The sequence below is a fragment of the Centruroides sculpturatus genome, unplaced genomic scaffold, assembly GCF_000671375.1.
Source record: "Centruroides sculpturatus isolate CEXI.00-Female unplaced genomic scaffold, Cexi_2.0 scaffold633, whole genome shotgun sequence".
Classification (NCBI taxonomy): domain Eukaryota; kingdom Metazoa; phylum Arthropoda; class Arachnida; order Scorpiones; family Buthidae; genus Centruroides; species Centruroides sculpturatus.
Genome location: NW_019384853.1, coordinates 192,705 through 210,754, shown reverse-complemented (window position 1 = coordinate 210,754; position 18,050 = coordinate 192,705). Strand labels below are relative to the sequence as shown.

The following is an 18,050-nucleotide window of genomic DNA, read 5'->3' as shown; positions in this document are numbered from 1 at the left end:
TTTTCGGGTGTTTTTCTTTTAATTGTTTTCGTCCTGTTGGTTCTAACATGGTCTTTTCGGGTTAGCTGTGGCCCACAATGGGGTGGTCGAGTTGTGAGGAAAGGGCCCACTTTCCGAAAAATTCCTAATGTTATTTTTACCCATCTTCATTCGATTCCGGGTACTCCACAGCGGTAGGCTGTCACCTTAATCGTTCGGCCATCCTGTCTTCGTATATTTTTAAGCGATAATATAAAATTTTTTATTGTGAAATATAAAAACCAAAATGAAACAAAATATGTATATATATTTGAGAAAATTTTATGATGTATTTATAATTTAAATACAAATTTCCCTCGTTTCCACCATGAAACCGATAAACACTAATAATTGGTCGGCGGTTCTCGGATTGACCACTTAGAATTCTTCGATTTTTCTTCACGTTTGTAGCATCTAAATAAAGGCCAGTTTCTTATAGAAAAGCCCTCCCTAAAGGCATCGCCCTCGGCAAATCGCCAAGTGTCGCGTAACCGTAACAAAATCGAAAATAACGGTAGTGTCCAGAGTCACCACTCTAAATGAAAAGGTCATTGACTGATTACATATACAGGAATCAGTTGCCGATTTTCGGGGGTCACTTTCTCCTCACCCAAACGCCTAAAGTAATTCTGTATATATCATTTTAAAGATATTTGTCTTTTTAAGTAGTATGCAAAATTTCAATGTTTTTCTATAAATGGGTTGCCGAAATAGCAATTGAAAAGTGCAAAAATCGCCAAAAAAAACCCTGCATTTTCGTTTTTTCTTCTTCACATCGCATTGCATACGCTCTTAGAGAAATAACAACTGGGCCTAGAAAGCTCAAATTTTAAACTTAAGCTTTTTTCGTTATCGGCGAGGGGGCCACGAAACTTCCGGGTCACTATTGGGAATATTACAGACGTAGAAAATGAAGATCATATTGCTAAAATTATTTCGGAAACTAATAACGATTGTATTCCAGAAGAAAAAGAGTTTAAATTTTAATTAATAGAACTTTAATCACTGTATTAATAATGTTGAATTTTTTTATTTAATAGGCAGATAGTATTGAAATTTGTAGGTTCCGTGCATCGATCAATTCAACAAATTGAATAAAGATGATATAACTTGTAACACTATTATTACAAGTTATAATTAATTATCTGAATCAGTGGTTACTCAAAAAGGGAAGAAATTTCCAGACGAAACAAATGGCAAATTATGCAATTTAAAAAAATCTTCCTCAATCAACATCTTCGTATTATACTGAGCACAATCAAAAATTTAATTTTGATTATTCTTATACATATTTGCTGCCTGTTCCTATAGGACATCAATGTCATTTTAAGTTCCATGATCGTTTTAAAAGACTGGATCAACCAGTTTCTTTTATGGGCGATCAATGCAGATCAAATGTTTTTCACGTACAGTACCTCCTCGTACTCCATTACTATACGAGGATAAGTTTATGTGGCGAAATGCCCTTAGTCATAAATTAAATCCAGACTCTTCTCTGCATCTGAATCTTCAATATAAAGACCAAACAATCTATCTTGAAACAAAACATCAAAACACGTCAGACAAACGTAATCTTCACATGACCATAAGTGACACTATAACTCAAAATTAATCGAAATTAGGACAACAGTTCACGGTAGGCCTACAGAATTTGAATTCTTTCAATCAATCTTTCGGGAAAGTCATCCAAAGTTTATTAAACTTACTACAATTTCATTACGGATAATCTTTCACGTTGCAACTTTCTAAACTGCAGATCTTTCATCCTCAAATGCAACAACAAATGATGCAAATATAAAAGAATCGTCAAAAAGATGATGATAATTCTCAATAAGATACTCAAAAAGATGCTGACTCAAACAATAGACAACAGAATATTCCGGTGCTGATAAGACAGAGAGAAATCAAGAAACAAATAAAAAGATCAAGTTAAAAAATTGAGATTCATTAGATCGATTCCAATAAAAATGTTGAAGAACTCTAATCTCAAAATGTTAAAGAACCAATAATATGAAAGCGATTTGGCAGTTTTGTTAAATACAGTGAACCCCCTAAAGACCATATTTTTGCTTGGAACAATTGGTGGTCACAAAATAGGAGTTTTACTGTATCCTTTATAAATATCTAATTGAGTATCTTGGAGTGTAATACTGCTTAAATTAGTCAGATTAAAATTAGTGAGATAACACAAGACTTATTTCACATGGAGGCGTGAAAACAAATTAGATTTAATGAACTTCTGGAGATAACATAAAACAAATGCTGGAAAATTAATGGTGGAATTTTTTGATTCAAAACAGTATATTATGATGACTTATTTAACCATTTTAGTTATTATTATGAAAACGTTATTGAGCTGGAATATATCACAAGAGAGAGAGACAAATGAATATAAATAACATAACTAAAAGGTTCCATAATTCATAATAATATAAAAAAGAAAAGACAGGAATAAAAAGAGAATAGTTGGGAAAGTCAAAATTTCATCTACCTTAAATTATTTTATGATAATAAGACCTAGCAATTGACTTGTCATCTGCAATTTATTTTTGAAACAGTAAACTATAGTACAGGATGTTCCATGTAAAACAAGCCTTTGCAGACTTAACAAACTAATCTAATCTACACATTGGGAAATGTGGCTAATTGAGACAAAACATTCTGAAAATTTAGTTTTATTCATAAAATATTATGGAAAATTGCATAACCCCTGCTTCAATGTTTAAGGTGGGCCAGTTTCATGTGGCCTACCTCTCTAATAAAAAAAAATCTCTTTTGTGAAAGATTTATATAAATCAGTTAATTGAAGAAGTTGGAATATCAAAGTATTAAAACTGAAATATTTATTGCCCTAATTAAAATTTCTTTCCCTCTAAAACTTACTTGACATTTAAACAGGTTTTAGAGAGAAAGAAATTTGTTAGGTGTATTAAATACTCGGTTCATATGTCACGCCAACAGTTAACTTAATCAAAAACTTCATTAAGAAACTTCAGACTATGAGGCATTAAATAAAATTAGGAGAAATATTTTAATCTTGCAAGCACTTTCAACGTAAATATGTATGTCGTCTTCAGACAATTCAAATTGAATTGCCTGAAGACGACGTACATATTTACGTTGAAAGTGCTTGCAAGATTAAAATATTTCTCCTAATTTTATTTAATGCCTCATAGTCTGAAGTTTCAATGAAGTTTTTGATTTAAAAAAAAAAATTTGACATTTTCTCCAATATTAAATAAATAATTTTATTTTAAAACTTTTTAGAGGCAGACAAGAGTTACAGTTTACCTTATAATAATAAGTAGAAATAATTTCTTCAAAATTTTTAATTTTTAAAAAATACCTTCAGCCATTTTAATTAAAAGAGTTTAATATGTTTCATTCATCTTCAATTGCAATATAAGCTAGCAAAGCATTAATTTAAAATATATGTCAGGATAATAATAAAACAATATTTGCTCTGTAATCATATACATCAGAATTAATCAATTTTGATCTAATAAAATAAACAAATAACAATTTCACAATAAAAATGTTTTATTGCTAAGAATTTTATATATTTTAAAGTACAACTTATAAAAAATTTATCATTTTTAAAAAACTGTTTCATGCTATGTTTAATGCTAAATCAATTTGCAGAATGTAAAGTTTGTAAAATACAAGCATTTAGTATATTCTTAGATATTGATCATACAGACTCAAATGTTTGATAACATGAAAAGAGGAAAATATTCTAGATAATGCTAATATCTAAATAAACATTGAAGTAAGCTATTTAAGTTCTATTGTTTGAATGAAGAGAATGATGTATACAAATATTTCATTATCAACACAGATGTATTTCTAGATTTATATTATATCTAGGAGTAGTACACTATTTCTTATTTAAAGATATAGTAGTAATTAATAAGTAATAATAATAATGATTCAGCCTTTTATAATTTATGAAATATAATAAAAGTAAAAGTTTGAATATTAGCATAAAAGCAAAGATCTAGTAAACTATTTTTTGCTATATTTTATAAGATTTCACTGCTTCATCCAATAAAAGTCGTGAAAATTGTCGACAAAATCATTTTATTGTTGCCATCTGAGATCAGAATGTCATTCATATATTAAAAGCTTAATTTGTTTTCTTAAATTCATGTAAAATTTTGTTTTAAATAACTGAATAACTGGAGGAAAATCAAATCACTAAATAAGTAAACTTTTATTATAAAGATATATATAAATTTTTCTAATTCATAATAAATAATTAAAATTTCTTTAATTTTAATTATTTATGTAAATTTGAAATCTGAAGAGGAAAAGTGAATGAAAAAACAATATTTTTATTTTCAAAATGTATTAAAAGAAATAAATGTTTTATTTTTCAAATAAAATTTAAAAATTTCAGTTTAAAAAGTCAGATGCAGTTAATATTTAAATATTGTAAACAAATTTAATTAATTTGGAAAGTAATCACAAGCTAATTTTGTTTAATTATAAATTTTCCACATTTTAAATAAGGGACTAAAGAAAATTTTCTCAAACTCATGTTTCAATTCTAGTTTCAGTTCACATCAATAGGATTTTAAAACAAAGTCTGAATATTTCTATTGCCGAAGTTTCTAAAAATTGTATTCTTATTTTATTTAATGAATACACAAAGATTTAATTAGCTAATTTTATTTTAATGTGAGAAAATTCTTCTTTACATATCTAAAACTTTTATATACCAGTACTGCCAATCTGGAACAGTCATGTGATCTTGAGTGTACTCGTCCCAAAGTAAATGTTTTATAACAAATTTTCAAATAAAAAAAAAAGAAACTATACTTAAAAACATTATTTTAGCATCCTATGATAGTTTTTAATTATAAAATCTAAATTATTAAATTATCCTTTAATACATGAATACTTATTATAAGATAAAGTGAATTTTATTGCATAAAATAATGTTCAATATAATTAAAATTAAAAAAAAAAATGGAACAAAGACAAGTTGTATTCACCAAAATTTTAATAACTTCCATTAGGTGCTGACAAGTGCTTATATTTTGTAAATATATGATAAAAAGACTGAATTTAACATAGCAATGCATAAGCTGCTTATAAATGAAGAGCAGTGAAAGGCAGTGTTTTCCTATAAAATGTTATAATTATCGTAATTGAGCTTTGTACTGGAGGGTGACTAAGTTGACAGGAAAATATTTAATTTTCAGGAAAAACAACTGAGAACAACAATATAAATTTCAGACTGTAGAACAAAAAACTATAGAATGTTAAAAATAACATTTTCACAAAATAATTTTAAACACAATATTACTATACAACTTGAGTATGTAGTTTTATTTCCTAACAACTTAGATTGGCACATACATACAATTTCTGTATTGATTTATAAGACAGCAATTCAGGAACATGACATCTATTGCAAATACTATACACTGTGCCCTTCAATGCTGAATATTCAGCACATTTCAGTATATTACTAAAAATTTTAACAACTAAAAATTATATTTCATCACAGTTTGATGTGCATCCTTAATTTTATGCCTGCTTAAAAATAATTGGCATTACAAATTTTTGTTTTGTTTTTTTTTAAAAAGATAATATTTAAAACAAAAATTTGACAATTTGCAAAAACAATCCAATAAATTAAAACTTCACACAATCACAAATATATTCAAATAAATTTCTATTTATAAAATACATGATGATGATAATATTTTAGATTTTAAATTTGATTTTCCTATATTTTAAATAATTCAAATAAATAACACTAAGTACATTTAAACAAATAAAATTATCAAAATTCTTCCTATCACCACATTCTGGTATACAGCTTTGTAGTATCTATTTGGCAATTTACAAATAATTAGCAATGCTAGATTTTAAAAATTCCATTACGAAACAAATTTATTGTCTTTGATAAGTTAATTAGCAATATAGTTTTCATTAACCTGTGCCAGTGTTCTTTCAAACAACACAAATCGAAAAAGGCCAATATAGAATAATAATAATAGATTTTATAAACAATATTTATTTGTGATTTTATTTTTCTTTATAACAACAACCCTATCAAAAAATCTAAATATGAATGAGATAAAACTTTTGAGGTAGAAAATAGGGGAAGGACCCTGTCGTTAGCAAATATTTAGATTATATACTGCTGCTTTTAAATTGTATGCAGCATTAATATATTTAAATGAAGTTTCAATAGCACCCCTGAATAATTGGCTGTGATGTTTGATCACATGTTTAATGGTTAATATGTTGAATGGTTTTTAATAAAAAGAAAGTTTTATTTTATGCAATATTTATATATTATAGTTCTTTTGTTAATGCAAATGTATGTAGTGAGAGAATATTAATTTAAAGGAATTTTAGTTAATATAAAATGTCTGGAGATGGGATTGTCAATATTACACAAGTATATTTTCTAATAACTGATTTTGGTGCTGTCACTATTTCACAGCTCAAATTGTTGAATCTATCAGGAGTGATCATACAAAGAGGTGACTTTTAACACACTGGACAATGATTTTGGATGGACGATATGTGATATATATACAGTGCAGTCGATTTGTTACGCACTGCCATCATCATGAGTGACGGTCCGTTCCTTGTAATAAATTTCTTCTGTTTCTTTGTCACAGAGTAACAAAAGAATGGCACCAAACAAAAAGATTGCTGCTCCCCATCCAACACCATAGGCCCATCCAAATTCCCAAACTTGTCTGTTGCTGTCTTCAATCTCAGCAGCAAAGCAAGCAGGATATATGACAAGTGCAATTAATATTGATAATACTGAAAATAGAAAATAAAATTATATACACATTTATTGTTTTCTTGACTAACACATATATGTTTTTATATAAAAACAATAATATATTTAAGATAAATTTAATAAAGTTTAACCTATTAATTATACTACAGTTTAACCTATTAATGATTCAATAATTGCTAGTAATAATATCTTTTATAAACAATAAAGAAAAACATTAAAAGATCAACTAATCTGTAAAAAAAAAAAATTAATAGAAATGAAGATTTTCTAATGAAATGTCTAAAATAATGTGAATTGAGAAAGAAATTTTCTAAATATACAATCCATTATTTAATTTCTTTTGTAAAGAATAAGTTTATTTTTAATTTTTTTCAACAAAAAAATGATAAATTTTGTGAAGATTTCATTGAATATTTTAATGACAGAAAAATATTTATGATTAAATGTTTTTCACCCTACCCAAGAACCATTTTTTTATTTTAAATTTATGATATATATATGAAATATTTAAATTTTCACAGACTTTCTGATGATGTTATTTGTTAAGATAATGTTGTTTTACTAGCTGACAATCTTTAGATTAAAATATAATGTCAATAAACATTAAAGCTGATCCAAATGATGTTCAAATTTTTAATGATAAAAATTCTATAATAAACTTATTAAATTTAAAGTTCTTTAAAAAATTACAATTTGCAACATATACTTTAAGTTTTATTTCTTTCATATAATTTTATATAAATATAAAATTTATATATATTGCAACTTAACTTCAAATCTCACTCTAAACCATACTTTTTCTATAACAGATGTTTCTAAATTAAATTATCATTGTAAATTATTTAATAATTAAGATTATTAATAGATGACAGACTATCTGTCTATAATTAATTATAAGAATGAATGCAAATATTCTTCAATAAATCTTAAGAAATTCATATGTCAATAAATTTCATATATTTACATTTAATAGTATCTTTTAAATTAAGTAATACACACAAATATATAAATATAATAAAGTTTTATNGTCCATTTTTATATATATATATATATATAGATTTTACTTTGATTTAAGTTTCAATTTATAAAGTAATGTATTTAGTAATTATCTAATTTAGCATAGTTCTTTGACCTGAAAAATATTTTACATAGTAAAATTATTCACAGTTTCTGAATATCTAACTAAAATGGATTTATTTATAAATTCAAAAAAGAAAGAAAGAAGAACAAAAAGTATAAATAATAAAAACTTTGAAAATTTCATTTTTTACTATTTACACTTTTTGTTCTTTCTTGCTTGAATTTATAAATAAATCCATTTTAGTTAGTAACATTACTCACAGTTTCTGAACATCTATATAGTAAACACTATATTTTCTGATGTATTCATGTCCCATTTTCCAAAGGCATTTTTGGAAAAATATTTCAGTACATTTCTAGTCTAATTTATTAAAAAATAAAGTATTGTAATTTTCATTTTCATTTTAATACAATCTAAATACATTTTTACACACCAAATGTAGTGTGTAAAATGTATTTAGATACAAAAATAAAGAATACTCAAGTACAAGCAACAACTTTACAAATATAAACATCTACAAGTCTGGTAGTTATGTTAAAGCCAAATTAGATCTGGCTATATTACTGCTACTATTAATAATTAAAATGCTAAGTAATTTGGCCTAGAGATAGGAGTTAGGCATCATCTATAATTAATTTAATTATAATTTAATAAGAGATGGCTAATACCTACCTCTAGGCCAAATCATTTAACATTTTAATTATTAATAGCAGCAGTAATATAGCAAGATTTAATCTGACAATCATTTGGCTTNATTTTAGTTTGTGTCGTGTATTATGATGCAAACAGTGTTTCATTTTGATTAGTGTTTGGTTTGTTTGTATGATGGTGTAAACCAAGCTTAAGCTATTGTACTCTGTAACAAAGCAAATTAATATTGCCAATTAGCTCTGCGGGCTGAGTTATGTTTGTCAACAAACAAAATACAGTAAAACTTCTCTAATTCAAAACTCCAAGGGGCTGGAAAACTTTGAGTTACAGATGATTTGAGTTAGAGAACAATAGAGTAAAAATGCTGATTCTGAACAGATTTGTACTTTTACCTCTCTTGCATTATATAAATAATCTTCAATAAATTTATTATTTTTCTTTAAACAGCTTGTGTAACTCCTTTCAGCAAAATGTTCAATGTAATGAATTGAATCAAACAGTTTTGCAGGTACATCTTGTTGAGATAAAACAAGAGGACCTCTCACTTTGGACTGGAATGCTGTCTGAAAATTGGTCTTGGAGAGTAGATACAACCAACTTTCTGAAAATTTCATGAAAATCCAATAATTAAGATCACTTTGGATAGAATAAATATTAAAATTTAAGTTGGGGAAGTTGAATGTAACATAAAGCAGTGTTGGGGAACAAGGAAAAACTTTGAGTTGGAGAAAATTCAAGTTAGAGACATTAAACCCCTATGCTATTCCATTGAAACCTATCAAGTGCTTCATTTTCTTCAAGTTAAAGAAATGTTTGAGTTAGAGAAGTTTTATTGTATAGAAAATTCTTCTGTAAAAAATTTATATTGAATATTGAAAATTTTTTTATATTGTGAATATGCTAAAAGAACTTTTAACATATTCATAATATATTTGGAAGGGAATATCAAAAAATTAAAATTTTTGGAATATTTTACATGTTACTTCTTAAATTTTAAAAAAATTTTACAATTTAAATTTATACATGCATTTAACACAATTACTAAACACGATTTCAACTAAACTTGTTTTTCGTAAAATACTAAAACCACAAAACTTCAATTTAAAAAAAAAATAATTACTCATTTTGTATCTATTTTTATTTGAATTGGATAAAAGAAAAGTAAAAAAAAAAATCTCAGACTACAATACTGATACTAAGTCAGCTTACAAACTTGGCAAAACATCAAGGCAATGTACATTAAATAGAATACATTATGTGACTGTTAAATGCAGTTTACTTATTTATATCAAGATTATTCTTTTTACTTTTGGTACATTCATATAAATAAATTTATTTAGTGCTTTAATACATTTTTCTAATATTTATATATTGTAAAATTATTCAATGAAAAATAAATATTATAAAGTAAAATATTTTTAAAATAAATTTTATAAAAATTATTATATATGAACTAACGAAAAATCTCACATACTGACATCTCTATTATTTTATTTTAGCTAACAAAAACATTTTAATTTCAAAATTTTCTAACAATTTTAAAGAAATAAATTTCAGTTTAAAGTGCAAAAAATTGTATACAGATTCCTATAACTGAATAAAAAAAAGATTAAATTTCATAGTAAAAATTTTAAAATGTGCACACGATTATTATTTATTATATTATAAAATTACTTAAAATACTCACATGCACCAACCATGACATATAATGCATAACGATAAAGTTTGTATTTTCTAGTTGGATCTTTGCTGCAGAGTCCGCAGCCAGTCATCACAGTTGCTCCAAGATCAAAGATAAGTGTTATGACACACAAAGCAGCTGCTGCTTGAATATAGGCTAAAAAAGACAATATTTTTAATTAAAAAATTATTACATTATTTTAATTTCAAAATTTAAATAATAAATTCAGTTTGCATTTCAATTATTTTTTAAATAAATAATATATTACTCAATGTTTCATGATGATAATATTAATTTATATTAAATATTGCTTATTACTTGATTAAATAAGATCATAATGTAATTAACTGCTTATAATTTGAGACTAAAATAAATCCTAAAATTTAAGTTTCAATAACCAGTATAATGATTAAAATAGTGAGAAACATAGAATTTAACTATTCTGACTTCTAAAATACAATTCCAAATATTAAAAATAAAATTTGAATAAAGAATTAAGAGAGACAATAACAAACTGAAAGTCAAGATTATTATATTTGTGTAATGCATTCGAACTTAACTTTACGTTATCAATAAAATTATTACTATACTAATAACTAATTAATGTTATTTAATTCACTAAACAAACTTCTTATTTCAAACTACAATTAGTTAAATTAAAAAGAAACGAAAAGGCTGGTCAAATGGAGTTTTCCAGGTTTTCTTCACATTTGTAACACTAAAATAGGGTCTAGTTTTCTATAGAAAGCCCTCCTGGGAGGCTTTTTCTTGTTTGTAGGTTCTACAAACAAGAAAAAAAAAATATAACTAAAACTTATTAAAAGCAAAATAACTTACAGGCCTCTCTTGCTGGATAACATCCAGGCTTCTTTTCAATATTGAATGGTAATGGTAAAGGTGAATCATCATCAATACACTGTTCCCATAATCCTTGACGAAATTTTTCTGCTGTCAACCAATTTGAAGAAGCCAGGCACAAAATCATCAAAAGAATCACAATTAAACCACAAATGAAGGCTATCACCTGAAATATAATGATATTTATTCATCAAAGAAATAGAAAAGGATAAATTTTTTTACTATCTTTTTCAATTAACATAGCTATAATCATATAATATGTTACTTTAAAAATGTTTAAAATATTTGTAATACCAAAAATGTATTTAGATTTGTGTAAAATTTTAAATATTGTAAGAAGTGATGTGAAAAAAAATTATATTTTATTCAAATAAATAAATCAATAATTTCAGCAAAACTTTTAAAAAATTATAATTAATATAAATCAAATATACATTAAAAATTATAAACTACTAATTTAATAATTAACATGCAAATAAATATCTTTTTTTATACATAAAACTATAACATATCAAAAATTATGTTTTTATAGGAAAATGTAAAAACAAAATCATTTTCTCCTCCAAGGAAGGATGAAATATTGTAGATAACGTGGCAATAAACAGTGCCAAAATTCAAATGGAGAGGAAAAACTAATTTTTAAAATAGTTTCTTAAATGAAAATGATGATAAATCACTGATATAATCATCTAAAAAAAGAAGAAAATGTACATTTCTGAACTTTGACATTCTAAAATATATGAAGTTATATCCATCATTTTTCTGATCAATTCCATAAATTCATCAATTTTACATGATACATATATTCTAACCTTAATATTTTAAAAATATGAAAAGTCATATTAATCTTTTCACAATACTTTAAAACATATCAATCTTGTTATTCTTATTGTATACAAATTATATGTTACACACAATATAGATCATCATTAATCTTGGTAAATATTTAAGTCATTTCTTATGAATAAGAATACTTAAATTTGATGATCACATAATTATATACTCTAAAACATTCTACCAATTTAACTTTTTTTTTATTTAAAAAAAAGTGTTACGATGCCCCTAGGGCAGTCTAACTCCCCAAGCCATTCAGTAAAACACTGATGAAATCTGCATCTTCATTCCATCACCTGCAAGTCTATTTCATGAATAATAAATTTTAATCTGGATATGTAAAAATCTTCAGAATATTACAAATTAGGTTAATAATTCTTGTAGAAGGTACAGTAAAAAAAAAATTCTTTTTTTAACCTGAATTATAAAATTTATGCAGTGTCATTTATAAATAAATAATCAATAACTGAAAAGTAAAGATTTTATTATGTTTATATAAGCATTTATCTTAAAATTATTAGAATTTAAAATGAAACCACTCAGAGAATGAATTTTATAGTTTTAATACCGATAAAACGTTTAAAAAATTCGTAATATTGGAATAAATATTTTTACATACAAAATATATCTTTCGCTAAGAAAATGTTTTAAATGATTTACATTTACATTACATTTTAGATTTTTCGCAAATTGAAGAAGAAGAAATTTTTCTTCCACAAACTTTACATATCATAAGAGTTTGGAAATGTTCTCATTCTCTGCCCATCACTGGAGCGTGAAATTACACACCAACGCAAAATGCAAATTCTAGTTTCAAGTTATAAATTAAAATCTATAGAAATCGAAACTGGAATTTTATAATTAAAATATTTTATAAAATAAAAACATTAATTAGAAATAAACAATTTGCTCAACACATTAAATCTACACTAAATTATTGTAAATTACTACATATCAAAATCTGCAATCTCCTAAACTAGTTTAAAGACTGCAATCTTTAAGCTAGTTTAATTTATTTAAAAAAAAAAAGCTTTCATTGGTCATGTTTCTCGAAATTGGGGGTGGATGATTGTGGGGTGATCTCACCCCCATGTACAGTACATCATTACAGTGCATTTAACATACACACATCATAATTAAATTCTCCATTTGGTTAAATTTATCTGGTTTTAAGGTGGAAAGAGATGGCTTTAATGTCTTAAAGAGCACCCCTAAAGCATCATTAAACGGACTTAGACATGTCCCAAAAGTTTCAGCATCATATCTTAATTAAAAATGGACGAAATTTGAGTTGCAAGACTTGAGAACGATAGAAGGAAAGTTAAATAAAATCGTTAAAAAACACATTACTTCATTTACATTATTAAAAAGTTAATAATTTAAATTTTATAAGTGTAAATTAGATTTCAGAAATGTTAATTTAAAAGCACGAAAGAATGGTTAAAAAAAAAAAAAACTTTATTTTAGTTTAAATATTAATATACGTATGATTGATAAACAATTTAAAAAAAAAAGAAATTCCAAAACAACAAGGAATATTAATTAATAAAATTTGCTCATAAAAGCCTAAAGACTACACTAAAACGTAATCTGGCAAAGAGCCTAAACTTTACATTATGTAGGAAGACAAAATGCTTTGCAATAAAACTAAGAGTTTGATAAATATTCCTCGGAAAGCTATGAAATCTTCAATGTTAATAGAAGAATGCCAGCAATCTCAATTAATCGATATTTGCAACGTAAAGATTAATAGCCAAGTTTGTTATGAAATAAGTTACGAAATAAAATAAAAAAATACATCGCGCATAATACAGTAAATAAATTAAATATCGTGCCGAAGTTAAAAAAATGTAAATTGTTTCCTCGCAGTCTCCATCATCACTTTCGCATCATCCTTATTGAAATCTGATTTAAACAGGATAAGTCACAACTGAGAATTCGTAACTAATTATAATAATCGATAAAACGGGGAGGAGAAGGGAAAAAAATAGAAAAAAAAAATTCTTATCGCAATACCAGATCATCTCAAGATGGACGATCATATTTGACAGAAGACGTCTGGATGGCGACACGTTCGATTATACTTAATAACTTCGTTCTTTTTTTTTACGAACCGTTCAGTAATTATCACCTCTTCGCAAATACTGATGAATTCTAGTTAAAAGAGATTAATTTTTGTACGCGCTATCGCTGCTACTTTCATCAATCGCTTTTTTCATCTTCTTTATCTTTGGAGAAAGTTAGGAGGATAATTTCAATTATCCGTCTAATTTTAAGACGCGTAAATAATTTTTTTTCTTACTCGATTTATCACGTGGAATGTAGAGTAAAAATCAACCCGCCGAAATCTTTAAGAGAGTGGCGAAAATTTTAATTAGATAACGTTAAAATTTAAGATGCCGCCCGTCGACGTAATCGTACCTGCACTAGATATGGCTCCGGACAAATACTAGAAAGACAACAACATCCAGCAGATTCCTCCTCCTCATCTTCGTACGTCTGCAGCTCCCTGACCTCGTGCATCGCCGTCTGGTCGCTGGTCGATGTGTCCGTCGCCAACCATAGTAATAATGGCAGCCGAGTCGACCAATACTTCTATTATAACCGCCGATGCGATGGCTTAAAGTCGAACATTTCTTAAACTTTTACTTCCGCCGCCGATAATTTACTTTCAGCAATCGCATAAATTTCATTTTCTGCAAATACTATCGCGTTTTTAATGGCCTTGTTTCGCGTTTTAAAAGGTCTAACTATTTAGAAATGTAAGTTATGCCTCGATATAATAATAAATCAATAATGTTATAAAAATGCTCCCTTGTTTTTTTTTTTCTTTTTTTTTTTATTCTTCTTTCCTTTGGCAAAGGAGAACAACAGAAAATATTGGAAACAGTCCAAAAATGCATTCTTTCAGATATTTTAACGGAAAAGTGTAAACTTTACTACAGTACTAAGCTCTGAAACGACCAGATCAAGGCAAATAGCTTATTTCTGCAAGTTATTATTCTACTGATTCGATAAAATAAATATTATTTTTATTAAAATCAATAATTCGGCATTAAAAACGAAGGGAAAAAAATATATATAAAACATAACTAAACAACGACTGAATGCTGAAGAAAATGGCATTTTGTTTTTTTAACACGCTCATTTTTTTCCGTTCAATTTTATTATTACGTGTAAATATTCCGTCCTACTTTTTCAATTTTATAAAATTTTCGTGTTTGGTTATCGCCTAATATTTAAGTGATGTAGAAAATTTATACCATATTAATTTCTCTGGACTTTCCAGTCATTAAAACTGCCGGAAGGAATGTTTCTCGCATCTAAATTACTTAACCTATAATTTAAATATATAAACATATACCGACCGATTCATAAGTTATATTAAAAATTGATAGTTAAAAATTAAATTTAGAAATTATATATCGTAATTTATGTATACTTAAATGTATACTTTTACACCGTACATCCAAACATACACAAAAATATGTAGAACATACCGGTACATACGTCTTATGTCACAGATTGTATGCACTAATTTTTAAAATAATAGTTTTAAAAACTGATTAATAAATTTATTTTATTGCTCGGGTTTTTGGGGAGGGAATGGTAAAAACAACGGTCTTAGTATCTAAAAAATATATATTTATTGACCCGAGTATTTACAATAATGAAACTGCAAAACACAAAAAATTATTCGGGCTTAAGTTAAATGGGGATGGGCTTTAGGGATGGTTGGGGTGTTTTTTTGCATCCTACGGTATTTTTTGTAGAGTATCGAAGAATATTCGTAGAAAATTTGACGCAGATACTTTGAATGATATAGAAGCCTTTACCTTTATTTATTTATTTATTTTTTTATAGTGTCTATCAACTCTTCAATAGTTGTAGGAACATTGTGATAAACTCTATCTTTAAGATAGCCCCTTAAAAAGAAATCACATGGTTTTAAGTTAGGGCTATAAGGCAACCACTCTACACCCCCACCAGCATATTTTTCATAATCTAATCCGATTACACGCTTCTCAAACATGCCGTAAAGCAGGGGTGTCCAATCTTTTTGTTTCTCCGGGCCGCGTTGGAAGAAGTCAAGGAGTTTTGGGCCACAAGTATATATTATATATACTTGTGGCCCAATATACAAGTATATTTAAGGATTAACGTGTCTAGATTATAATAATAAGTATTAAAACTTTATCACGAAACAGGATATTTTAAAAAATTACTTCTACAGACACTTTCAATTTTTACTTAGAAATAGATAAATTCATTTACAGTATTTGATAAAACGCAAATATTTGGTTTATTTGAGTCTCTAATAAAAAGTGACGAAACACCATTTTAAAGTGCATTTTCATTCAACTAATTTATTTATAAATGATATGTAGCCCCAAAAGTAGCCAAAGCGCCAAAAGATATTTTTTTACGTTAAACTAAAAAAAGTAGCCACATTTGGCGCAATGTAGCCAAATCTTGCAACGCTGGAAAGAATACTAAAAAAAGCTGGAGTTGTGACTCAAAGGATTATAGAGCCAAATTCGGAAAAATTAAGAGAAAGGACAAAAGATAAAGAAGTGAGAAAGGTTGGAAAATTAAGACTCAATATTTGCCTAACAGAAGAACTATTTAACCTTTCTGACAACTTTTTATCTTTTGTCCTTTTTCTCCTTTCACCAAATTTGGGTCTATAATCCTTTGAGTTATAACTCCAGCTTTATTTAGTAATCCTTCCTCATTTACACATCTTTAAGTACATGAAAATATTTCATTTCCACTCAAAACTAAAATATGAATAAAGGTTTATGGCTATGTGAAACCATTTCTGAGTTTATGCCGTTGAAATAAATAAATAATAAAAAAAATTAAAACATTTGTCCACTTTGTTTACACCTTTATTGGGCCGCGTTGGAACTTTACTCGGGCCGCGGGTTGGACACCCCTGCTGTAAAGGCTTCTGAACACTTGCTTTGTGCGATGGGGCCTTTCATCATCTTGCATAAACCAAGCACGACGATGTTTATACCCGACAAGCATTTTAAGATAAAACTTCTTTTTCAATAATTAACACATGCAGAAGAAGTAACGTTCTTTTCGAAGAATAAATAGCACAGCTCCGCTAGTGTTGATAGCACACCAATTGGAGAATTAAAATTTTGATAATAATTCTTTACAATAAACACAAGTTGTTCTAAAGTGAACGCTACCATTTTGAAAATGACTGTTAACATTAATCAATCGTCGACATAAAAAATGTAAACATTGTACTACGTAGTACCTTTTAAATTTTATTTCTATCTCATTCAGCTGAAAAGTTATTAAAGTTTAAAGTTTTGCGTGATTATAAATCACCCTGTACCTATTCATGTCTGTGATTGTTAAAGAGTTTTTAATGATGCGCGTATTAACTATTGCTACCTCATAAGCTACAGCAACAGTATAGAAATAATAGGTATGAATAATAAGATGTATCATCAGGAGAAACGGGGAGGGGTAGTCTCAAATTATAAACAATATCAAAATACAGTACAATAATTAGAGTTAAAAGCTGAATGAAAACTAAGAAACAAATTTGGCAAACGATTTTATTGCTAGTTTCTAATTACAGCAACAGGCAATTAAGTAATAAAATTCTTTAAAAACAAAAGATTTATTTCTTTATACTGTATTTTTTAAAATAAGATTTTCAATATTAAAAAAATATATTTATTTAACTGATTAATAATAAAGTTTGACAAAATAAATAAAAAAAAGTCTTTCTCTACCAATTAAAACTGGATGCATATAAACCTTAAATTAAAATTATTCTGTATTTTTAAAAATAAATATATTCTATCCATATAACTTTAATAGCATTTAAAATTTTATTTTAGCAAGAATTATTAATTGTATGTTGCACTATTACATTAAAAACTTATTAAAGTTTCTTAAACTACTTTAAATTAATAATTCTGAATTACTCTTGATTAAAAATTTCATAAAGTTAATATTCGAAAATATATTATTAAAATTTTAAATAAATTTATAATGCTTCATATTTGATTATTAAATTTTAATTTCCTAAAATACATTTTTCTGAAAAAAATAAATTGCAAATTATGAAAACTTAATGCAACAAATACAAAAGTATTTACAATAATGTAAATATTTCTATA

The 18,050-nt window shown here is 26.4% G+C and overlaps 1 protein-coding gene across 6 annotated transcripts in view; it reads right to left on the bottom strand.

Moving 5' to 3' along the window:
• Window positions 1-5,709: 5,709 nt before the first annotated feature.
• The window catches only part of LOC111630513 (transmembrane protein 47-like), a 43,195-nt gene continuing 30,854 nt past the window's right edge, over window positions 5,710-18,050 (bottom strand). For 5 of the 6 annotated variants that reach the window (XM_023374627.1, XM_023374626.1, XM_023374625.1 and 2 more), the window contains exons 4-6: window positions 11,044-11,230; window positions 10,213-10,362; window positions 5,710-6,813 (exon numbers count right to left, since the gene is read on the bottom strand). In XM_023374627.1, the coding sequence (XP_023230395.1) occupies window positions 6,593-6,813; window positions 10,213-10,362; window positions 11,044-11,230 (558 nt within the window). In that variant the 3' untranslated portion in view covers window positions 5,710-6,592. Of the gene's footprint in view, window positions 6,814-10,212; window positions 10,363-11,043; window positions 11,231-14,319; window positions 15,014-18,050 lie in introns of those variants that run through there. The other variant, XM_023374624.1, reaches the window with a different exon arrangement.